Source organism: Pangasianodon hypophthalmus, chromosome 27 (assembly GCF_027358585.1).
Source record: "Pangasianodon hypophthalmus isolate fPanHyp1 chromosome 27, fPanHyp1.pri, whole genome shotgun sequence".
NCBI classification, from domain to species: Eukaryota; Metazoa; Chordata; class Actinopteri; order Siluriformes; family Pangasiidae; genus Pangasianodon; species Pangasianodon hypophthalmus.
The window spans coordinates 6,617,002-6,642,853 of NC_069736.1; the positions used below are offsets into that span (position 1 = coordinate 6,617,002).

Here is a 25,852-nt window from a genome sequence, read left to right on the forward strand (position 1 = left end):
AATGTACATGTTTAAATTGATGATGATGATGAGAAGCTTCCAAAACATACTTTCCAGAAATAGAGAAACAATGTACATTAGTTTCAGCATTTTGGCTGAAATTTTAATTTCAGTTTCTATTCATTAACTTATTTATAATTCTCAAAGATTCAAGATAAAAGTATTGTACTGACCTAAATACTTCTTTTTTGTATCTCAAATTGAACATCTCATTTAGAAAAGCAAAACATTTGCAGAACAATGAAGTTACAGCAAGATTAAAAGACCATTAGACCATGTACTGATGTCCATTAGCCATTAGGCCTCTCAATATACTGCTTCAGCATTCACTGAACTGAAAAAGAGCAAAACAATGAGCTTATATTGGGTCCAACTTGGGCTGTCAAAGAACCTCTACATCACTGAACTCTCAAAGAACCGTGTGTTTTCTCCCAAGTTTCACAATACATTATTTGGATCGGTTACATTACAAAACTTATTCAATTAACTGCACAGGATGCACTGTATATCTGATTTTTACATTAAACCACTAGACAACTGGAGAAGGACACAGCAAAAGCAAACATTTATCTTCAACACATATAAAACATACGAGATATTTGTGTTGCAACATTCAGAAACAAATTAAACAAATGACTTCTAGGCTATTTCATACACAACTTCCTTGTCCTAGCCTTGTTTAACCCTGACATAACTTTAAACATAATGTCTAACTGAAAGAGTGATCACATAAAATATTAAATGCTAAACACCACTCATACAATTCAAACTCTAAAAAAAGTTAAAGACTGTTTAAGTTTCATACACCTACTATATTGTAGGTAGATGAACAGGGTGTCCCAAAAGTCTCCATACATATGGGAAATTTTTAGTAAAATGTCTTCCAAAATGTTTCATACTTAGTTTATGGTTGTTTTTTTTCCAGATAGCCTTTATGAATGACTTTGACAAAACAAGAAGTGAGTACTGAATTCTTTTTGTATTGAATTGAAGTATTGAATTCTTTCTCATGGATGGATTGGGAAGCTGTCGCAAGGTTGTGATGGACTTTCATAGGAAATGGGGCAAGCACCTCACACACACTTAACGCTTTTCCCAAACTCAATAGGAAATTCAAAAAGACTGGAAGTGTTGCAGACCAACCAGAAAGTGGACTGAACATCCACTGACGAAGGCACAACTGATGTGGTGCTGGCTTACATAGTCCCCTATGTATGGAGACTTTTGGGACACCCTGTACTTTGGCTATAGCCAATTTAGGCAATAGACACATTTGGTGATTAATTGTTGCTAAAAGTACAGTTAAACAACTTAAAATCTATTATACAAATATGTGATCAAATGACATCCATTTACATGAACTTCACAAAAACTGTAGAATTTGGAGTCTCACTTTACAGCTTTACAGCATGATAGACCATTATGTATGCATATTTATAATATTGAATTTTTGCAACAATGATTTATTGGTTGTATAATAAACGCTTAGGCAGTTTTTATATGCAAAAATGAGCAAAATAAAACAGCTGAGCAAAAATAAAACGGAATTAACCTGATGCAGTTTAGTTGAATAGATGTTAGTGTAACAACTGAGATTAATCCCTTTTTCAAGTGAAAACTGCAAAAGTTTTTTTTTTTTTTTTTTAAAAAATCACCTCTCTCCTTTCGTATATGCCAGTTGTTATAACTCTCATTAACTCATTGCCCAAATCATGTAGGTTAAAAGATAAAATGTTCAAAACTGAACCCAGATAGACACTCTCCCCCATGCTTTGTAATATTAATAAGAGCTGGTTTATAACCTCACTATTTCGGTGGCATAATAAAAAAAAAAAAAAACAGTGAAGAGGATGAAGAGTACCACAGGAAATTCTAAACAATGGGCACAGTCTGGTCCTACACATAGATGGCACTAAGGATAAATTAATACCTCTCCTTTCAGCCAGGACAGAATAACCTGGTAAGGCATTAAAGAGTGCATTTTTATCTGTGTCTAAAAGGCCAAAGAGGTGAAGAATGTTCATGCGTGGGCAGTGGTCATTTTCTGCAATAAAGGCATCTGAAAAGGGGAAACAGTCAGTTAGTGCTTTTTAACTAGGCAGTTTATAATAATAATAATAATACTAATAATAATCATCATCATCATCACAGCTCAATTCTGGCCCTCTATCTAATTCAACATCTAGATATAAAAAATTAAACAAATTTAAATAGTTAAAACATGGCAAATCAACTGATAATAAAAATGTATATAATAATAATAATACAAACTGTATTGCATTACAGTAGCAAACAAACGAACATGCATCACTATTTTTTACTTTAATTTCTTTTTTTTTTTACTTGTATCTATGCACATTCCTCTCAAGGTCATTGTAGGAGGTGGTTGAAAATTAAATTGAATTAATTATTTCTTATAGTGTGTTGCACTGGTATCTATGATGTCCTATGATGTCTGTGTGTTTTACCTTTGACAGGTCGACTCCTGTGAGGGCGTTAACTGTAACCGGCAGCTCGGCCAACAGACGATTCACTTCACCGGTCACGCGGCTGCCATCGCCACTCAGAATGACAATCTCGCTGGTCTTGCCCAAGGGAGCCGCCACCTTTCCAGCAATCTGTGAAAAGACATCTCACTGGTTGGTTAATCCGTTTGATCCTAAACTGAACATGATGGGTATTTCTGGGAATTTTCTTTTACATAATCCCTGTTCATTTCCACTCAGCTAGTTCTTCCCCATCACACAACAGCTCGGCACCCTGGGAGAGCTAAGGCAGTCACGCAGCTCCTCTGAGGGTCAGTAGTTTCTGCTACTTTAGACATTTAGATTAAAATTTGATGAGATCCTTTTGCACCTGGCTACATCTTACAGACTTGACATTTTACACAGCATCCAGAAGCAAAAATTATACTGACTACAGCTAAAAACAGTTAAAATATTTATCATATGTATTATACTTATCTATTCATCTATACCTTGGGCAGTGCCTCTAGGACCAGTGCAGTTTTTGCTGCCTGTCCATACTGCTGGTAAGCTTCAGCTTTTAGCTTCATCTTCTCTGCTTCAGCTTTGCCCACAGCTTCAATGGAGGCTGCTTCAGCCTCTCCAATCTTCCTGATCTTCTCCGCTTCAGCCTGCGCTGTCAGCACCTTCTTCACCCTGTTAGAAAAAAAATGGAGAATCTTGCTCTTGACCTTGAGGCTTTTCTATATTACAATGCCTCTGAGTACATACAGCTTCTGTGTTGTTTCTACCCCACTATTTCTCACTCTCTACATACTTTTGTCCTTCAGCCACCTGCTGCATCCTGTAGGCCTCAGCCTCAGCAGGCCTCTTCACTGTGGCGATCAGCTCTTTGTCTGTCCGGACGATTTCCTTCTCCTCAATGGTGATCTGTTTCCTTCTCTGCACCACTTCGATCTCGATCTCCTCTAAACGGATCTTCTGCTGCTCCTTAGCTGCCTGCAGTTCGTATGCCAGCTGAGCCTCGGCTTTCTGAAAGGGCGAGAAAGAGAGGGAATGGATGCACTTTAGATAATGGATGCACTTTGTATTACAGTCCCCAGGCCCTGCAGTGGTGGAGATTCTGATCTCACTACATCTGGAAAAGCTAAGTTTGCATCTCCCCACTGAATTCCCTGCCTCAACAGCAAATACCCCAAAGGCCTGGGTATAGCAACCACACTGCTTACACAGAACACCTTCCTTGTTTTATGTTTCGTTTCAGTTTTGATTTAAAATGTTTTAGTAATGATACACAATGTTTTTGGGTTGTTTCTTTTTTCTCCCCCAAGCTTAGGTAGGTCTGCCCTACTAATCTCTAACAGATGTGCATTTGAGTCTGGGATATGTAATACAACATTCTCCAAGTTAGCTGATAATTGCACATCCTGTGTTTATTTTGCATAGTTTCTGCAATGCATACTTTAAGCCCCTACCAAAAATCATCTTAGGACATTGCTTGTTAATTCAGCTGAAGCCTAAAGAGACCAACTCAACATCACTCATGAGTTAAATTTCCTATCTTCAGATACCCAACTACACATCCTCTCAGTCAATACCTTTGTATTGACTTCTTGGTTGAAAGCAGCTTTCTGCATCTCCAGCTCTCGCTTTGAGTCGGCCATTTTAGTGTCTGCCAGGAACTTAACGTCCATCATTTCCTTCTTGCATTCTGCTTCCTGAAGAGAAGAAGAGACGAGGCATGAATGAGCAGAAATGCAGACAAAATCGAAGTAACCCAATTGATTTTTAACTACCAAGTACACACCCTGATTCCAGCATCTCTCTCCGCCTCCGCTACACCAATGTCTGCATCTCTCTGCACAGCTGCTGTCTGGGTCTTTCCCAACGAGCTCAGATAATCCACTTTATCATAGACATCCTATTAGTGGAGATCACACACACACACACACACACACACACGAAAAATCAATACCATATATAAGCCATTTATAGGCTGGCATAAGTGGCTTTGAAACTCAAAATTCAAAAGATATAAGCCACTACCAAGGCAGGTTAAAAGCTCCACAAACTCTATATCCTGATTGCTTGTCCATATATTTTTTCCCCATACATGGGCTGAGTTTCTCATCTGAGCAGATATGTTAAAAGAAGCAGCTTAAATGGAAGGAAACCCCTAATTATAGGTGCTTAAATTATTGTGCCTGTTTAAAAAAAATAAGAATGTCATGATTTAGCAATGTTGAGAGGGTTTGCTACAAAATATTATTATCCATGACCCTGAATGTTCATCAGGAGAAAAAGACAAACTGAAATCAACAAAATAGAAAACGTTTTGCACATCATGTCACACCTTTGAAACCTATAGCATCCATCATACAAACAATATTTTGTTGTTCTCTTTTCTTTGCACAATGCATTCCATTTCATTCATAGCATTTTGGAGGGTCAGGACATATTATATATTTTTTCAATGCAACACACAGCTCTACAACTACATAATACACAGAACCTGGCTACAAACTGCTCACCTTAATAGTGAAGCTGAGAATCTCAATACCCATCCTACCCACATCAGGAGCTGCCACCTCCCTCACCAGGCTGGCAAACTGATCTCGGTCCTGGTAAATCTGCTCCACTGTCAGAGTGCCTAGAAAAGCAGGGCTGAGGTCAGTCATGATGCCATTGCATCTTTTCAAAGTAATGCTTATGCAAAGTCACAGGGCAGACAAACAGGGGAGAGAGGAAGAAAGACTGTCTCTCCCATCTAGGGAACAGGACCAATATACTCTCATAAATGAGGGACAAGATACAAATTCACAATCTCCTGACAATATGGGCACTCTTAGACCACAGTGCACCACTTTGGAGCCCATGTTTTGATTTATACTATCATTTATATAAAGAAGTACACAGGGCTGACTAACCCAGAATGGAGCGCAGATGACCCTCCAGTGTCTGCAGGATGACCCCCTTAATTTCCGTCACTGATTTACCCAGGAACTGTTCACATGCGAGAGATAGTAGCTCGTGGTCTGTCATTACCTTGACCTGAAAGAATTGTGTATACACACACACACACATTGGAAAAATAGACAAGGACATATTTCTGTTCTCACACACACACACACACACACACACACACACTCCAAAACATTTAAAAACAAACAAACAGACAAACAAAAAAAAAACTACAGAATTGAAAGATTCTCTTGGATACTTGTGCTACAGTTTAATATTGTATATAAAAAGTTACAGTTGAAAACGTATGCAATACTCTAATTGTTCTAAAAGTTTCCAAACTGATCCGTGTACAAAAATACGATCACCACTGTATATAAAGTCCATGGCTTCTCTTTTAGCCAAATGGACAAGAACTGGTGTTTCCCTATATTGAGGAAAGAACAGAAAACCTGTTGACTCAAAACACACTTATAATTCAAGCCTAAGGGCAGTTGTTGAATTTCTTCAAAAACGTTTAAAATGTGACCATATATAAAGCAAATTGGAAAGCAAAAAGGGACCAAATAGACAAAACACAACGTGTTACCAAAGCTAATGCAGTATTTCCAACTTTCCAGTACTGGAACAGTAATAAGTCATTTTGGTTGCTTAACACCCTCACAAAGTTTTTGTGGTGTTAATGCACCCATGGCTGAATATGCTCTCACTTTCTGTACCTTGGTGGCTGAGAATGGCTGGAATAAGCACGTTCTGATCACAGCGTTTCAGCAAAGAGGAACTTTAAACGGAACTGGCCTGCCATAGTGACTTCCTAGTCTAGGTCATATTCATTACTATCCTGCTGAGTAACATGAAAACAAGCATCGCACAGAGCTTTCACACCATCACGCCTGGTACTGTGCTATGGACGTACATCACCATGCTTCTGAATGTGTCCCATTTTTGTCAAGGAACCTGCTGTCATCCACCTTATTTTCAGCGTTCTGATGGACTCGTTCCTTTTTACAGGTTTTTGTGCAAGACTTCCGGTTAGCCATTTCTGGTTATTTCAGCTGACTATTCTGTATTCATCACAGCATCTATCGACACTGCCTTTTTAATGTCTCACAGTTAACGTTAATAGTTATGGATTCACAGAAAACTGGTATTGTTTGTGCAGTTAGGGGCTCCCTTAATAACTGGCACAAAGGAAAACTTTTCTTAGAGCAGGTGTGTTTTGACCATAAATCACGCACCACTGCTGAATGTGGATGTGAGACGCCAGGGAATCTTCATAAACATGAAGAAGCACTTCGGCTTTGAATCTAAAGAAACCACCGAAGCGACTCTATGTTTGCTCTCTTTTCACTTTATGGAGAGAAGACCTACAGAGGAGCATCTGTATCCAAAGAAGTGTTTGAGCTCTGATGCTCCAGTGCAAACCAAGGCGTCGTGTCAGGAGAATATCACATAAAGATAAGTTGAACTGCGAGTGAACAAAGTTAAATGATACTGAGGTTATCTAGCTGTCTGATAGCCCATTGGTGTCCAGTGTCCCTAAACAGCAGTTGATACAGACAAGGATAAAGTTGTTTCATGAATTGTTTTTTTTACCATCAGACAGTTTTAGCTACATCTGTTCATAACAGTAGCTTGCATAGTCAAACAGCTGCGCTCACGGTTTGCAGCTAACAAAACACAAAAAGTTTTCAATTTATGTTTCTTGAGTTAAAGTACAAAAATATGTGGAAATGTCCTTAAGAATCAAAAGTCAAAGTACTGTGAGTTATTACAGTTAAAGAAAAGAGAGTAAGGAAGACTGAGTGACTGCAGACATGAGTTAGCAGTTCATGTCTTCCCCCACACAGGTCTCCTTAATAGGGGAAGAAAAAAAAAAAATAATAATGGCAGCATCATAACAACTAACAACAATAACTCACAGTACTTTGGTTACTTTACTACATTTACAAGTAAATTCTCACGAATCACACCAGAAGTCTCTCACAAAAAAGGAAATACAAGATATTACTTGTTTCCATGAAGCATAGAGAAGTGGATCAATAAGGCTTTTGACCAGGGGTTTAATCATCCATCCACATCTTCAGCCAGTTTGAGTTTTTATTTGTCGAGAAGAATGATGACTGACTTTGATTGCGCATTGAATACGAGGAGAACTACATCAATTATGCCATATAATTGCCATGTTTAATGCCTTTGGTCTGTACCACACCTCTCCATCAAAATGGACAACCACACCCATATCTGGGAGAGGGGTTAGTGGTTTCTTTACAGCCAAAGGGCACCATGAATATTTGGTAAGGCCAATACCCTATCCACCCTTCCAGCCTTTCACTATGCTCACTCATCACCAGTACAGTTGTGGCCAAAAGTTTTGAGAATGACACAAATATTAATTTTCACAAAATCTGCTGCTTCAGTGTTTTTAGATCTTTTTGTCAGATGTTACTATGGTATACTGAAGTATAATTACAAGCATTTCATAAGTGTCAAAGGCTTTTATTGACAATTACATTAAGTTTATGCAAAGACTCAATATTTGCAGTGTTTTTCAAGACCTCTGCAATTCGCCATGGCATGCTGTCAATCAACTTCTAGGCCACATCCTGACTGATGGCAGCCCATTCTTGCATAATCAATGCTTGTCAGAATTTGTTGGTTTTTGTTTGTCCACCCGCCTCTTGAGGATTGACCACAAGTTCTCAATGGGATTAAGGTCTGGGGAGTTTCCTGGCCATGGACCCAAAATTTTGATGTTTTGTTCCCCGAGCCACTTAGTTATCACTTTTGCCTTACGGCAAGGTGCTCCATCATGCTGGAAAACGCATTGTTCGTCACCAAACTGTTCTTGGATGGTTGGGAGAAGTTGCTCTCGGAGGACGTTTTTGTACGATTCTTTATTCATGGCTGTGTTCTTAGGCAAAATTGTGAGTGAGCCCACTCCTTGGCTGAGAAGCAACCCCATACATGAGTGGTCTGAGGATGCTTTACTGTTGGCATGACACAGGACTGATGGTAGCGCTCACCTTTTCTTCTCTGGACAAGCTTTCTTCCGGATGCCCCAAACAATCAGAAAGGGGATTCATCAGAGAAAATGACTTTACCCCAGTACTCAGCAGTCCAATCCCTGTACCTGAAGAGAAGTGGCTTCTTTGCTGCCCTTGCTGACACCAGGCCATCCTCCAAAAGTCTTCGCCTCACTGTGCGTGCAGATGCACTCACACCTGCCTGCTGCCATTCCTGAGCAAGCTCTGCACTGGTGGTGCCCCGATCCCGCAGCTGAATCAACGTTAGGAGATGGTCCTGGCGCTTGCTGGATTTTCTTGGGCGCCCTGAAGCCTTCTTCACAACAATTGAACCTATCTCCTTGAAGTTCTTGATGATCTGATAAATGGTTGATTTAGGTGCAATCTTACTACCAGCAATATCCTTGCCTGTGAATCCCTTTTTGTGCAAAGCAATGATGACTGCACATGTTTCCTTGCAGGTAACCATGGTTAACAGATGAAGAACAATGATTTCAAGCACCACCCTCCTTTTAAAGCTTCCAGTCTGTTATTCTAACTCAATCAGCATGACAGAGTGATCTCCTGCCTTGTCCTCGTCAACACTGTCACCTGTGTTAACGAGAGAATCACTGACATGATGTCAGCTGGTCCTTTTGTGGCAGTGGAAATGTTTTTTTTTTTGGGATTAAGTTCATTTTCATGGCAAAGAGGGACTTTGTAATTAACTGCAATTCATCTGATCACTCTTCATAACATTATGGAGTATATGCAAATTGCCATCATAAAAACTGAGGCAGCAGACTTTGTGAAAATTAATATATGTGTTATTCTCAAAACTTTTGGCCACGACTGTACAGTATGTTTAAAACGTACCTCAATGGGTCCATGCAAAGTCAAGTGGGGAATTAAATTAATTAATTAATTTAATTACATCATACCGACAAGGTGGCAAGAACACTAAAGCTGATTCCCTACACCATACGAGTGAGCCGACGCTCACAGACTCTGACCCAGCCACTAAATCACGCTCTGATGCTTGATAGATAGGAAAATTTATAAAGTTGCAGCTGGTGACCATGGGCCACTAGACAGGCCCATCAGGAGAGTTATGTTCCAGAGGCCACAAATTGTTCCAATCCTAGAAATAGTTCTCTGTAAAACAACAAATTGTAGAGATTTAGAGCTTACAAATACGCATGACTGGAGAATTCAATAAAGTGTTCAACAGAAATACTGTGTGTTTCGCATTTACAGACCGTTTTACAACTGCCCTTTTATCTCCCACAATAAAAGATTCAAGAAAATGGGTTTTCTGTTCTTTTCTCGGTACAAGAAACCTCAAAACATTTGCCTGTGGTAATCACACACATTCTCAAGACGTGGTATATTGAGATTAGTTTGAAAAACACTGGAGCAATGCTGTAAGATAAACCAACACTATAAACGAATAGGCCTGTATTGGTGTTGCCTTGTAAACTGAATTGCTGAGCTTGTATAACACAATTTTAAATACTGAATTCCGCTGCTGTGAAATGGAAAGAGAGTGAGCTGGTTCTTCGGACAGGTACATATCAAAAAAGGTGTGCTAACGAAACTTCTGGCTTCAGGCAGGAGCTTTCCTTTTGCGCTGATCTGGGACCAGTTCATCCAGTTTGTAATTACATAAGCCATCTCACAACTTGCTGGCCTCAGATCAGCATCCTGCAGCCTTCCACTTACGCCGAGGTGAACGTGGAAAAGAGTGGGCAGCCACTAAAAAAAAAACTTTTTTTAGTGTTTTTGAACAGACCGTGCAAATGTGGGTGATGGAAACATCATGCAAGATCAAATACAGAGTCCCAAATGACTCCCAGTATAACACAAGGTGTTGATAAGAGTTGTCAGTTTGCCTGATTGAATCGATTCATATATTCATGTCGTAAAACAGTGGTGGTCCAAATTAAAATTGAAAAGAAAGTCTGAATACATTAATTCTTTCAAAATATCTTATTGGGAGTCATTTCAGTTTCTTCTATGGTCATTCATTCGTGTGGGTCCAACCAGTGAAACCTGGGAGTAGATGGAAAAGTATACACTACCAACTTCAGCCTACAGAGGGAGCACGGCTCAGGCAGACACTGAAATCACAGCTGCATGCATCTGTGACAATACAACCCTCCACCCCTATCATGTACAAACACAATCATTCTCACAACAGGATCAAACAAAACGAAAGGGCAAAATGAATAAAAGGAATGTGAGGGAACTGAAAAAAAAGGTTCATTTAAATAAGTGAAATAGAAAAAAAATATGAATTTTGGTCTTCTTTTTGGCAGGGCTCATCTGTGTCTGCTGCTGGTATCGCTAGAAATTCCTCATGGGGGAAGAAATAGTATTTTCTTTTTTCTTTTTTTTTTTGAGGAGGAACTGAAACAACACACCCATGAGATAATGTGACACAAAGAAATAAAACAGGCCCTCTCTGTTTGGCTATTGTATATGAAATAGGTAAGATAGGGGGTTATGGCGCAAGCTCTTCCTGTCCTAGATCCACTTCATGCTGCCCTTTGGGTATGTTAGGAAGTCTATGAGTGCTTAACTGCATTTCCTCATTTCCTTTCCTTGCTTCTTGGCTCCTCCCTGTATTGATATTACATGAGAGGAGAAATTGATGGCAAATGTGTTTGCTAAATGAGTCATTCTTGCTCACTGAAACATCACTTTAAAAGTGATTATACTTACTGATGACTTATTGTCCAGTTTTATCACATCACTGGGCATAAAGGACTTATAAACCACTATGTATTCATATTAGCATCATCAACATTAACATTAAATGTTGATGATGATAATATGAATACATAGTGGCTGCATTAGTGTATAGACAATTCTACTTTAACATTAACTGACTTAACTCGTACAAGCATTTTATAATAATAAAAAAAAAAATTCAAGCTCATTTTAACTGATTTTGATTCACATCTTTCCCTATTTGTACTAGTTTTGTGAGGGGTCCAAGCACACAGAAGATGATTGTTTTCCAATGTCCATAACTCTGGAACTTGTCAGAGAATTATAATTCCAATTTCCTTCTTTCACGAATTTACGGTTAAGGGTATGACTGGTTGAATGTCAGCCATCTTGACATGTAACAATATTTTTCCACCTAATTTTCTAAATTTGGTCCAATCCTCATGATAGAGATAAGGATCAAGTCATAATGTCTGCACTGCCACGGTCTATCACATAGTGCTTGGACCCCATAGTCACTGCTTGCAGCCATATTTATCATAGTTAATATTGTTTGTTCTAACTAGCTTATCATTATCACCAAAAGGTGTTTTACGTTGGTGGAAAATGTACCACTGAGCTACAATTTCAAAAGTTTAAACCTCAGGGTCACGTACTACAATAGAAAGACGTTCATGCAGGAAGCACTCGTCTAGCTTTGTGAAGTCTCTTGGAGTGTTTTTTTTTTTTTTTTTGTCAATCAAATGAGATGCAAATTTATTGAAGCAGAAAAGGACTAGGTGTCTGTTGGAAATTTGGTTCCGTAAAGTAGAGCAAAACTTCTGCTGGAATAAATAAGCATGCAGCAAGACTTGACATGAATAAAAGGAATAAATTAAATAAAATTAAAAAAATTAAAATCGATGATGCACAGACAGCCCCTTTCCTTGCCCCGGAGCTGATTTTCAAGATTTCTGATTTTCGGGCATCATTGAAATAATTAACAAAGCAAGCAAACTGCACTGTGAAATCCAGTCCAAAGCCCGACCTCCAGTTAAGGCAAGAAACCAATCACTTTATAATGTATGATTATATATGTATGAATATCAGTGACATTGTAATAGGTATGTTATTAATCAATGTTTCTTTATGGTTGCCTTTCACAGTGATTTATAGTTATAATCAACAGTAAACCATGCTTTAAATAAAGTTTACCTACTGATCAGTTAATCAGATTAATGCACATGATTTATGCTTCAGATCACAAAGGCTGCATGCTTGGCTAGGGCTGGTGAGCTTTTAATAAACCACAACCAACCAATTCACTCTATATTCATCCAGTCAGTACTCAGAAAATGAGTCACTGACCAACCGTGCAATCAAAAACCAAGAATCAAAGATCAGCTTTTTTTGTTGCTTGAGTGAATAAGTCTGGCACTGGAGCTAGAAAATTAGATAGGTTGAAGGGCAAAACAAGGGGGGGAAAAAAAGCCTGTTAAAAAGAGGAGGTGCTCTGGGTTTACCTGTGCCACCCCTGTGACTGTAATCGCTACCCCCTCCGCTGTCTCAACATCCTCACACTTGGGCTGCAGGGTCATAATCTCTAGTGTTATCCTGCGGGAGACGCAAAGAAAGGAAAGAACAAACCAAAAAAATTGGGCTGATGGTCTATGGAAAGGAATGGAGGAAGAAAGAAGGGAGGAAGAACAATAGATAAGGGAGGATATGAAAACATACAAAAAAAAGCATTCACTCCAGACATGTGATCCATGTGCACTGCCTATAAGCTGTACTAAAATGCTCAGACTCATCTCAGCAAATGAATGAACGACACATTATGATTTTATAGATAAATAAATCTACAGAATTTATTTCAGCGTTATGTATAAATCTACCCTTTAGACAGTGCACATGGAATTCTTTAATGCACGATGGTGTAGAAAAGCCAAGAGTGTGTTGGTGACAGCTGACTCTCTTTCCCCTTCACTACAGAAGAAAACCATAAAAGCAGCACTGCGTAAGTAATAGTGTGTGTGTGCCCAGACCAGGGGAAGCAGAAAAACATGCGCATGAGAAAACAGATTTCCAGACCAGCTTTCTGCTGCCACTGTTTATTTTGCCTCCAGCCGCCCTGCTGTTGTTGTTCAGTCCAGTGGATTTGTTTGTCTGTATTTTTTTTTTTTTTTTTTTATTGTTTGCTTGGACTAGATCGGATTACCTGAGCCACCCCGGTCACATCCAGGGGGACGCCCTCCGATGTTTCGATATTCTCACAGCGACACAGGACGGTTATTACTTCCAGAGAAATTCTTTGCAGGCAGGTGAGCGGAGAGGAAAGGGGGGGAAAAGGGGTAACAGCAGAATGTTATCACCGCATTAAAGAAAGACATCTTCTGGGTATCAGGAGTTAGTCAAAGGCTAAAGCTAGACCATTGTAAAGTGGTGTTTGTCTCCTTCAAAGAGCAACTCCAGCTGCCATTTTTTCATGTTGTCACGTTCTCATGTTAAAACACCGTCTGCTACACCGGCTGTTAAACACCTTCACAGGGGGGAGTGGTCACCCTTCTTTCTGCAGTTAGAAGCTATTCAGAGGAGATGTGTATTTTGATCACTTCGACAGCTTAAATACTTAAAAGTGAGCGTTCTGCGTTTGTGCTCTCAACAAAACAAAACTACAGCAAATTTTTGGCTGTTCTACTGCTGCAAGCGGGAATCCAAATTACGCCATATTCGTGTATGGCGTGCGTTTGAGCTACAAAGTGAAGGAAAAAAAAAAAAACACGGACATCTCCATGTTTGTCTTTTGTTAGCAACAAGCTAGCTAGCTAACTGTGATGAATGATGTATATTTTCCACCTCAAAACAGTTCAATGTTATAGATTTAACAAGAGAACATGTTTGTATGTCGACTGATCTACAGCAAATACTTCTACACACAGCATAAATATTTCAAAAATAAACAAGTGCTCCTTTGTTTATTGCTCATGCTGTAAACAGCCATGTTGATTTGAGGTCATTTGCTGAACTCGGGGTTGATGAGACTGTCCCGGGTTTACTGTGTTTAAATTCCAAGTTATGAGTTTTAGTCAAATGCAGCATATAATAGACTGTGTTTCTGCTTGGCATGTGTTTAAATGTGGGCTATTTGTGTGCTCTGTGCATGGAATTTAAAGCTCATTGAGGCTATTTTTTAAATGCTCCTCTTAAACCAGATGCATGAAAGACAGTTTGAACACACTTGTACACTTTTGTCAAGCTAAGAAACTTTACTTGGCTGCATACAGTGGTATCGGATGTTTACAATAATCTGACAGTCCAATACAAACAATTTGCACAATGTATTAACCTACACATCTGTGCTCCAGTGATGGCTGTGAAAGTCGTGGGCAGACTCAGACTCGCGTCTGAGGCCAACCTCCATCTTTTTTTGCAAATTCGCTAGAATATCCTTTGCCAGAAATGATCAAAATACAAGATAACAGTTCAAGATCATGTTTGTTATATTCGCTGGAGTTGCTCTTTAAGACTCCTCATCCGAGGAATCACATTTTCACAACAACCACCACCACCACAACAACAACAACAAAAATCCATTGGCCATAACCAGTTAAAGAAGGCCACAGTGGTGTCGAATTGCACCCCACCCCAGTTTTCTCATCTGCCAGCTCTCTTTTGTGCAAGTCTGATCAGAGAAGTGTGGTCACATGATAGGGCTGTATGTTTTTAAACTATCGTTCAAGGCTTTGAGCAGAATAAGACACAACATCTGGCTACACTTGCAGCAGGGGAAGTATGTCCTGACCCATTAGACATGAGCAGGATTAAAATATGATTAACCCTGATGTATATGAAACAAAGCTCAGCTTCTCCAAAACCCAGGCTGTGCACATCTGCTACCCTGAAAACACAAACACTGGCTCTGATTCTCCTCCTCCATTTCATCAAATTAGATTAGTGTGACACTAACAGCAGCCACTAAGCAGATTGCTGTGCTTTGTGGCAGGAAGATGGAAGGGACAAAGAACTCCCGAACACCACTCTGACCTCACAACCAGGAACAAGCTCAGCTTTTCACAATCCACAAACATGCACGTCTTCATTGGCTGCACAGTAATGGCTGCTCCTTCTGGGAAGTCGCTGTGATGTATATACGGGGGAAGTCCAACAAATATCTGGTATGGAATTCCACACATGCCTTTCAGTTACTAACAACAGTCTCCTTCCACACACACACACACACACACCATCCAAAATATTTTTGGCACAGCGCCCCTCTGCACAAGGGTCTCTTTTACCGAGCGGCAAGCTTAGGATCCCAGCGAATGCGTTTCAGCCAAAGACGAAACTGAACACAGAGCAAGGCAGGTTAGCATGTTGCACACAAAGGATGGCATTTAGAGAACTATTAGAGAACAGAAACCAAACATCAAGAATTTAGGAACAGCAATCGTTTCAGTCGACAGTTGATGAAAAACATATCAAAGATACATAAAAACAGCAGGTTAGGACCAAGCAGTTGGCATCAGAATGATGTGAAAAGAGTACTTGATACTTGAAGCAGGATATTTAAATATATTTCAGCGTAATATGAGACTAAAGCAAATTACTGCCCTAGTTAAAAAAAATAAATATATATTCTTGATAGTGATTAATGTAGCATTAGTTTGTTTCTTCCCACATAATTTCACTTACTGAGTAGAACTAGGAGACTGGTCCACTTGTTTGAATGTAACAAAGATGAACTTCATGAGACCTTGCAACAAAATTGACAGTGTTTGTTTTTCCACACACCGCAGTATGTGTGTGTGTGTGTGTGTGTGTGCGCGTAAGAGCAATGAACTGATCTGGTGATAAACGGTGTGCGTATACATATGCAGGATACAGACTATTTGTGGGGCATCTAGTTTGGCTTCTCAGGAACTGACAGATGTGTTATCTACCCCTGAACACCACCACATATTTCCATAACACTGAAAAAAACAGCTTTCTCCCTGAATAATGCTTCAACTTGTTGAGGTGGCTGGACTACAGCATTGAACTTTTTACCTTCTAACATTTTTTCAGCACTCACTAGTCTGAAAACAACCAAAACAACAAAAAACCTCACACATGATTTAATAATGTTAATTCTACAGTAAAGTATAGGGCTGCAAACTATTAAAATAAGGCGCAATTAATTCTGATTTTTGCATACATTTGCACCTCTCTCAGTTGGTAGAGCATGGGACTGTTGATCTCAGGATTGTGGGGTTGAGCCCCACGCTGGGCGCCAGCCCCAGTCACTGGGATGCACAGGCTAGTGCACTCTCACTGCTGGTCCCTAGCCCGGATAAATGGGGAGGGTCGCGTCAGGAAGGGCATCCGGCGTAAAACCTGTGCCAAATCAATATGCGGACAATAGAAGGGGATCCACTCGAACCTAGGTCAGAATAAACTCAAGTCCACTTTAATTAAAGCTTCACTGATAAATATAGGTGAATTATGTTTGCATCCTGATCAGAAACAAATCCTTACGTCATATTTGTAAGTTTTTCTTTTGCATTGTTTACTGCAGATTGGTGTCACCAAAATGTACCATTTTCAACATAATCTTCATTTCGTTTAATGTACCTGTTCCAGTGTTTAACGATTGTCCGGACTCCTCTAGAAAATATTCAATTGAATTCTAATTTTTGTCACACTTTTAAGGTTTTCATTTGACTCATCCTTGTCAAACGCTCACGTCTGTTCCTTTGATTCACATTTACAAACTACATGATGACACCTATATTTTAGACCAAGATTTATTATTTAATGCAAATGAATTATTTTTCACATTAAATGAAAATGGTACATGAAATTGATGAATACAGCAACAGCATACTCTGAATAATTGCATATTATCGTTTTACGATCTCTATGACCACACGCAACTTTGATGAATAAGTGCAGCTGTGATATTCAAAAGGGAGCTGCTTGCAGTCTGGTTCTGTGTACTGTATCTCCACTAAAGGTGACAAGTCCCAATGCATCTGATTTCATTGTAGCTACAGTGTCTAATCTTAGTTTACGAGTTTCATCAATATAATGTACTGTAAACTTTGAGGTAATTAATCACTGATGCCCAGGAAACTCCATAAAAACTAGCAGCTTTAGCGACTGCTTAGTTGTAGCAGGCTGCATCATGTGAGACACTACAGAAAGCATTAAGCATGTCCATGTGGGAGTTAAATTTGCAGAAGCTCAGAATATAAAGGAAGACGATATACATAAAAAGAATAAAAAGAAGAACTATTAATAGCTAACTCTTACCTTTGAATGTCTGTGAGGAGCCACCATGCCCACGCCCATCCTCCAACTGCGTAGGTCTTCTTATCAGATCCACAACAGCCACCTACGGCAACACATCAGGGACAAGTCAAGTATAAGCTTTATGTACAATAACTTGAAACCAATTATTCAAACCTGAAAGAACAGTGTGAACTGAGCGTGTTAATATGTATATAGGTTAATGCACAGGAAACCCCCAAGCACTGAAACTTCCTTCATGGTCCTCTGAGCTTCCCACCTTCTTACTGGCATCTGTTCTCACATCTATACCACATCAATGTGATAAAGTCTCCAAAGATCACAGCTCACCACAAGTAAAACCACAAATTTACAAAAAGTAGAGTAGTGCACAGTGAGAATGCAGCTGCCTGGAAACAATGCCTTCACACTTTCACTCTTTGTGAAGAGCAGACACTGTGTGGTATACACTGTCACAGTTTTCACAGCCTGCTTAAAATATTAAAAATATTGCTCAGGGGTGGGCCATATGACAAGTCTATCATATATCACGATATAGGTTTGCTCAAACTCCCAGCAATACAGCAGTGTTGCATTTTTAAAAAATGGCTTGATGAATTATATAAGGTCAACAAAAATAAAAGGATTTTTTTTACATTAAAAAGTCTGTAAAAAATAAAAAATAATGGTTCAATAATTTATATAATACCTAAAAAATTAACATGGAAAAAACGTTTAAAAAAAATTATAACATTTTATCATTTTGAAGATCAGGCACAAAATTTTAATATTAAATCTGTTGCTAACATTTAGAATAGATAAATCTAAATCTAACTCTCAGATTTCCAAAACACAGGACTGAGCTGCACACTGACGCTTTCACCTGCTAACTAATGAATATATCATTTGTCCACCCTTGTGCATGTGACATTTGTTCAGATAAACTTTCTCTAGCTTCACAATTTAGATAAATTTAAAGTCGTAGTAGTGAGGATAACTGAATCATGATAGCATCACGTGTGTGCATAGCTTGATATATTGATTGTTTGACAGCTGTTTTTTGATTGTTTGATCAGTGCACACCTAACACACAACACTGAGTGTGTAACAATTTGCACAAACACACAGTTAATTGTCAGGCTGCATAATATGGACAATGATAGCAATGTGTAGCAAACACTATACGCTATGTCGTACATTAATATTAGCCCTCCATTGATTACTGATCAAATGCGCATCCCTGATCGTGACTAGGACTAATGTTTTAAGTCTGAGGCAAACTCCAGGCAAACGCAGTCATATCAGTGAACTCAGCACACACAGTAGAACCTCCAATGATTTTGTCATGTGAGAATTTGACGCAATCAACCACCCAAAGGCAGTTTTCAGTTTTTATGCTGATGTTGGTAATCAAACTGTCACAAATCCCATTAACCACATCCTTTTTTTTTTTTTTTTTAATCAGATTCCTGCAAGCTTTGTTCATAATTTTTCAAGTTTTGAAGTTGCCCCATTAAGCTGGTGGTATGGGTCAAACAAAAATGATTTTCTGACACAAAATGACGTCTTTTGAGAGAGAAAAACACGGGGGTTTCGGTAGAGCACAGTGTGCACGAGCTGTGAAACAGAACACTGATTCTGTTCTGAGACCTTCCCCTATTAGGAATTAGGCTAAATATCTAAATATCACATGGTTGCTCGAGTCATTACGAGGAGGAACAGTTTGCTTTCTGGGTCAGCTGTTTGTACGTGTGATTGCAGTTGTGGAACACTTTCAAGTGATAAACACAAATATGCCACCATATCCAATATCCATTTCTCATCCTTTATCTAAAAACAGTCAAACCCTAGACACTGAATTTTAGAGACTAACATGCTGTTGCAAAATACTGTAATATTAAAAAAAAAAAAAAAAAAAAAAAAAAAAAAAAAAAAAGCAAATAAAGCAAAACAATAAGACGCTATTAAAAATGTGTTTCTCGCAGCAAAACAGACCTGGCAATGCTGCGGTATTGTGAACTCTGCTCAGCACACATCCCAAAGTGTCTGAAGTTCTTGTTCATTTAGTTATTTTGCCATCTGAAGCATGCTGGCAGCTTAATGCAGATGTGTTCGCAATTTAGCAATTGTTAAAGATTAGGACTTGTGGCATATAAAGTCACATCAAGTGTTTACAAGCAGCAAAACACAAGTCCAATGCTCAAAATACCCCGACCAAACCCTATGCACTGAATTTTAGTGTTTAACGGCATGGCTACTATGGCGAAATGTATTGTAATAATTTTTTAAACATGCAAATATTGCAAAAGAATAAGGCACTATTAATACGTGTGTTATTTTGTCATTTGAAGCATAGTGGCAGTTTAATGCAGATCCAAAACAAGCTTTCGCAATTTAGTAATTGTTAAAAATTAGGACTTGTGGAATGCAGAGTCATATAGAGTATTTAAGCAACATTACTAATCTTTAACAGACTGAAAACTCCTGCGTTCAAGCTCATACGGCGTGTTGAAATATGAAACTGGCCCCAGTGTGCACCTCCATCATGTGGTATGTACGGACATTTTACAACTCCAGCTCTTAACAGGCCTCGAGATTTCCTTTCACACACATGCACACGCACACATCCCTGACACAAACACACTTATAGCAGAGTTTCCACAGAGACATTCTCAGCTGTCCGAGTGCAGACATGAGGCCACACAGACACTTACAGTCGAATACAGTTAGGAAACGGTGTAACAAAATCTTACCATCAATACAAATCTCGTTTTGTTTTTTGTTTTTTGGCAGAGTGCCAGCCTGCAGAAAGCGATACACACGGATACACAGACTATTACAAAATAGCTCTGACTGCAAATCCAATCTTATAACTGCCTTTGGAAAATTTCTTTAAAACAATTGTACCTCAACCTTTCGACTCTATAAACTAACAATAATAATGCAAGAAAAAAATATTACAGTAACCAAAATATTACAGACAGATATCCAAGTACGAACAGTAAAATATATTTAAATAAATTCAGTTTTATTGGTACATACGTACGTACATTAAACGCAAATTAAAGTGATCTTTGAGCTGTATACAGCTTTAGAATAGAGTCTTTTGGAAAAGTCTGAACTGCAGATATATCTATGGTCTATGCTATTAAATTTTAAAGCCTTCTGAAATAAAAAACACAAAATGTTAACTACAACCAAATAACTATTCGGCATTTGACTCTGCTAGTTGGTCCATGAAACAGTTCCACTATTTATCAGCTAGTTGATATAGTTTCCACTTCGCTATGTCCAACATTGCTGTGTGATGAGATAAGCGCTCTTCAACACTACTCACACACTTATCGAGCTTACTATTCTGGGCTATCTTTGAGTATACTGTTTAAAATCACATCAATCTGTTAAACACGATTTTCATACAGAGCTAATAATGTAGATATTTGAACAAAACTATATTTCTGGTATATTTCTGGTGAACAAAAATTTCTAGATATACAAAATCTCAAAAGTCATGAAAAATCTTGACCTCTTCAATCTGTGCACGTTCTGTCTATTTATGACAAACACACCATTATAATTTACATAAGAGTCACAAGTTTAGTTAAGATGTAGACACTAGAAAAAGTTTATACGCAGGAAAGCTGAAAGGTTTATAGTAGAATTTAAAGAAAAGGATGTGACGTGCAGCACTGAATATCAATAATCAGGTGTGCATGTGATCTACATTAGGATGGTGCGATATATGATTTTTATCGTCCCTACACGATATTACACTGCTATGATACCCAGTGACGTTTATACTGTTTATATGTTTTATTTCCAGACCTGCCAATCCTTACAAATGTTGCTTAGGAGCTCCGTAATTTAACACTGGAGAACAACAGTATGAGCTATCACTCAATAGTACTCGAGGATACTTCCACCACAAACAAATCTAGTCCTTCATGGTATCTGTATGCCTGAAATACCCTTAAATATACTTCAGACATACTGAAGACAAACTATTCCAGACATTTCACCTTGCTGTGACCTTGATCTGTTTGAATCAACTCCAAAGCCCAATCAGCTCAACTGCTGGTTACAAACTTAATTCCATACATATCCTACAGATATCACTAACGAGAATCTTGGATGGACGAATGGACAGACAGATGGACATCAAAAATTGTGCATAGCCAGAAAATGGGCCTCGAGTTCCTGAGCATGAATGTGTAAGTAACATTTCTGTAGGACAAAGCAAGATGAAGCAATCTACTGAGCCTATTGACCCTGGTGTGACCTTGATCTGACTGGATCAATTCCAATTTCTAATCAGTTCATATGTTGGTTGCAATCATAATTCCATATATATCTTACAACCATTCAAGCACTTGTTCTTGAGATACCGCGCTAATAAGAATCTCACCCGGACAGACGGACAACCTGAAAGCATGAGTGGCGGAGGCATAAAACTGCCAACTACGTAACTGTCTATCATTCTAGATTCACGTCAACTGACTCAGTTATTTTTATTGGTGTATTTTTGAGTGATAACTTGTACTAGCGTACTCCTCCGGAGATCGCGAGTTTGAATCCTGATGATGCCACAGTCAACAGAGCAAAACTGGACGTGTTCATTAAATGGGAGGGATTGCATTCTCTCTCTCCTATCAGTCACAGCGACACTAGCCAATCACTGGCGTCTGTGAGCTCATGTATACAGAAGGACAGATAGTGCTTTCTTCAGAGTATGTTACGCCGTCCTGTGATGCAGCGTGAGCGGCAGTTCGAAAAAAAGATGCAGTTGGCTGAGAGGAAGCACGTGTTAGTCTTCATCCTCCTCAATGAGTAGCTGTTTTATGATAACGGAGAGCTAACTGGTGGGTGGGAATTGGCCAAGACTAAATTAGGGAGAAAATTTGGGTGGAAGAATGCAGAGCTCCTATGCAAAAATGTGTAAAAGTTGGCAGGTCTGGCATTGCTAAACCAGATCGCACAGTGTTAACACATGGGCCATTTCCCTGTTATGAAACCATACTAGGGAAAAGTACAGCTGTCGTTTGTCTTTCACACTTCTTTCACTTTCCACCTCATTTCACCTTAGCAAAATGACAATGGGCTAAAAGACAAACAAACCCTTTTAGTGTGGTGTGTGTTCAGACATGTTTTACAGCTCCTAAAAAGTCATACAAAAAAAAAAAAAAAAAAAAACATATTTTCCAGAAATAACAGCCACATTGGCCGAATATAAATGAATATCCTGACCTCACAAGATGAGGCATTGTTTCCGGGAAACTCCACCCTGCCTGCCTGTGCGTCTGGCCTCGACAGCTGAATGTTTGAAAAAACTCGGGATGCCGTGTGAACGTTGATAAAAGCCGCGCGGCACAACAGAGCTCCATTTAACGCCTTCCTGTTTCATATCTTTATCTCAGTGACATTATTTGAAAAATATGGTTTGTAGAAAGTGTTAAAATATATATAAAGTACAATGTATAAAATATAGAAACTTTTAAAAACATTTTTTAGAATATCAACGCAATTCCCATACACACACACAGAAAATTAAACAAAACAGAACAGTAAGTCAGAAAGACAGACTGTCAGAAGATACGGTCTTCCAAATGGCTTGAAGCACATTACCAACAACCACCGCAACAGGAAATGCTGTCTGAACATGAGAACCAAGGCGGGTATGAAATCTCTTGGACGAGTGCAAAAATATAGTAAAATGTCAGCATGTGTTTCCATCCAGTCCAGCTTTTTTTTTTTCCCCAAATCTGATCTTTATCTACTGCAATACAATGCAATTATCACAGAGAAAAGATCAGAAAGCTTCCACATGAAGAAACGACATCTGACATTTTCAACTACATATTTTTTCTTATTTTTACTGACTACTGAATTTTATTTGTAGCCTTCAGTCGTCTTTACAGCTGTGTTTGTTAAACTGACTCCTTATCTACCTAACGTGATGTTTGGAGAAAGCCTAGGCAAGTTTAGAAAGTTAATAAAATGCTTTGCTTTTTATAGAAATATAGTTATGTTGCCTAAAAGTAGAGGTGTCAAAGTATTTCATAGACCATACTCCATGAAAAGGTTTATTTTTCATCATGTTTCTTCACAGCCACAGCGACATCTGATGGGTTTTCCCAGACTGCCACACATTTATTATGGAAAACTCATTAATAATGGATGTCTAAGCGTAGTTGGTAAGGTGTGTACAGGTATTTTGTAGGACTGCCTGCCATGACAGACAGTCAACACAGGTTTTAACCAACATTCTCCAGACACTTTTGGTTAAATTCCTATATCAGTGTGTCTGTGTGTCTATTCTAGCTCAACAGAAGGTGCTGAACCTACTTTAAAGTATGCATGTTTCTCGCAACTGAGCCCATATTATCCACTGTAAAGTATAAAGTAATTACAACAAATTCAATCATATAAGACAAAAAAAAAAAACAGCAAAGTTAGGGATAACCTAAGGGCCATTTAAATTTGCATTTAAGACAAGCTAATACTTATTAAGGCTGTTAGTTCATAACATATAATTGCAGCCAAATTATAAAACCCTGTTGAGCTTCTAATTTGTACAAGTTGTCCTTTCAGAGATGATTTTGCCTTTACGGAAGGCATAATTACGTATTACCAACACAATCGTGTGGTTCTACGGTGCAAAGATACCACAAAACCTTAAGGAAAGTTTCCGAAAGTTAGATAAAACTTCACTGGACAGATTTAGCTCAAATGTTTATCGACACAGTTCAACAACTATTCTTAGACTTTTACTACGAGTTATATTTCACGTAATAGGTTTTTGTGCTCTTTTCTTAGTACAAAGAAAATCAGGGTACTATTTTACGTTTAAATGGATGTGAGGTTACTGTGATCTTCCTGATGAAATCATGCCATGTGTAGGCAGATCCAGAAATCTAGGTTACAGGTAATAAATTATTTACACAATGCAAAATGGCTGTTTTAAAAGATGTATGACTTGTATCATGTAAGCTTGGGTTGCTGGACTGGTTTCTAAAGCATGCCATTTCATAATCCAAGAAAACCCTCTGAGCATTTACTCTACACCAGAAATTCTGCGAGCTCATTGAGCAAAAAGCCAAAGTGATGGCAAATGACTATCTGGGATTACAAAGCTGATATGGAAAGATGTTTCACAAATGGCGAACTAAGATCTGGAATGACTTCTGCACAGAGTTTTGCAATCCTTAAACACACTCTTTTCCATCACATGACTAGTGAATGTCAAACTTGCTTCCTTCAGCTCCATGACTGTTGATTTCTCAGTGATTATCATGAGCTCGTTTGATTCATCAGAGTGTTTGATTCAATTGATTCACGAGTCTTGACTGTGATTCTTTCTTTGCACTCGTACACAATGTCTGGTAAAACCTTTAAAAAGCCTAAATCAGAGAGATTTTACATGAATTCCTGCAAGACAGATCATCACTAATATGTTAACTATTTTATTAGGCCACTTTGGCAAAGAAAATAAACCTAGTACAACCTGATTTTCCTAAGCAATGCTTGCAATCAGAAAAACTTTTTTTTTAATATATATTTCGTCACCGAGCACGCGCACCGATAGGCTGAAGACTCAATGGCACCCTATTGGACTTCATAGTTTACTACATACGCTAGAAATAATGCCCTGTATAGTGTACTTTTACAGGGAGGGATGAGTCATTTGGGATTCAGCCATGTTGTTTACAATAACCTAAGCGATATACACGCCATGCTAGTAACAGAAGCATCATAACGCTCGTGCGCCGCTAAATCCATAATCCCTGAAGTTGAATTAGCACAACGTTTTGTTTACATAAAAAGAAAAAGGGCTCATAAGAAGTTATAACACGCGTATTCTTCAGTCTAACATACGAAGAGCGGCGTTAGACAGTGTTTCGGTGGGTTTGTAAGCTAACATAGCTTGCTCATGTTGCCTCTCACAGCTGAGCTAAAACTCGCACGCGCGAATAAAACGTTGCTATAAGCAACAGCTAAGAAGAAATAAGCGACTGCTCGTACCTGAGACTACCAAAGCTTCGTTTGGTCCGACCGTGTGGCAGTTTCCCATAGTTTATTCGTTCGGACGCCTTCGGTGAAATATCCAAAGATATGTGTAAGCAGCCCGTCTTTAAAAATCCCCCTCACTAACAGGTTACGCGTCTGGTGAAAATGGCGAGACCTGACAATCACAACATTAGAGCTGGTCGAGCAAGAATTTACGCTACAGCGGCCACGCCCATCGAGTTCACAAAAACCACGCCCATTGGGTTTACAAAAATAAACACGCCCATCGGGTTTACCAAAAGCCACGCCCACTACACAGCTCCATCAGTTCCGATATACGACTTGGTTTGACTTTTCGTAAATCAGACTATTCTTATTTTTAATTCAATAAGATATAATAAGAATAAGATAAAATAAGGATTTTTAATATGAAATAAT

The 25,852-nt window shown here is 38.8% G+C and overlaps 1 protein-coding gene across 3 annotated transcripts; it reads right to left on the reverse strand.

Moving 5' to 3' along the window:
• Positions 1-542: 542 nt before the first annotated feature.
• On the reverse strand, positions 543-25,634 carry LOC113531624 (flotillin-2a). 3 transcript variants are annotated; one of them, XM_026922462.3, is made up of 11 exons: positions 25,430-25,634; positions 17,435-17,516; positions 13,362-13,452; positions 5,393-5,516; positions 4,997-5,115; positions 4,273-4,386; positions 4,064-4,183; positions 3,283-3,497; positions 2,978-3,161; positions 2,469-2,618; positions 543-2,059 (listed from the first exon to the last, which is right to left on the reverse strand). In XM_026922462.3, exons 1-11 carry the CDS (start codon positions 25,476-25,478, stop codon positions 2,021-2,023), a joined length of 1,287 nt encoding a protein of 428 aa, XP_026778263.1. In that variant the 5' UTR covers positions 25,479-25,634; the 3' UTR covers positions 543-2,020. The 3 variants fall into 3 exon arrangements, with proteins under 3 accessions (XP_026778263.1, XP_026778262.1, XP_034156346.1); XM_026922461.3 differs by lacking the exon at positions 13,362-13,452 and adding an exon at positions 12,667-12,757 and having other exon boundaries at positions 25,430-25,632; XM_034300455.2 differs by lacking the exon at positions 13,362-13,452 and having other exon boundaries at positions 25,430-25,625.
• Positions 25,635-25,852: the final 218 nt, after the last annotated feature.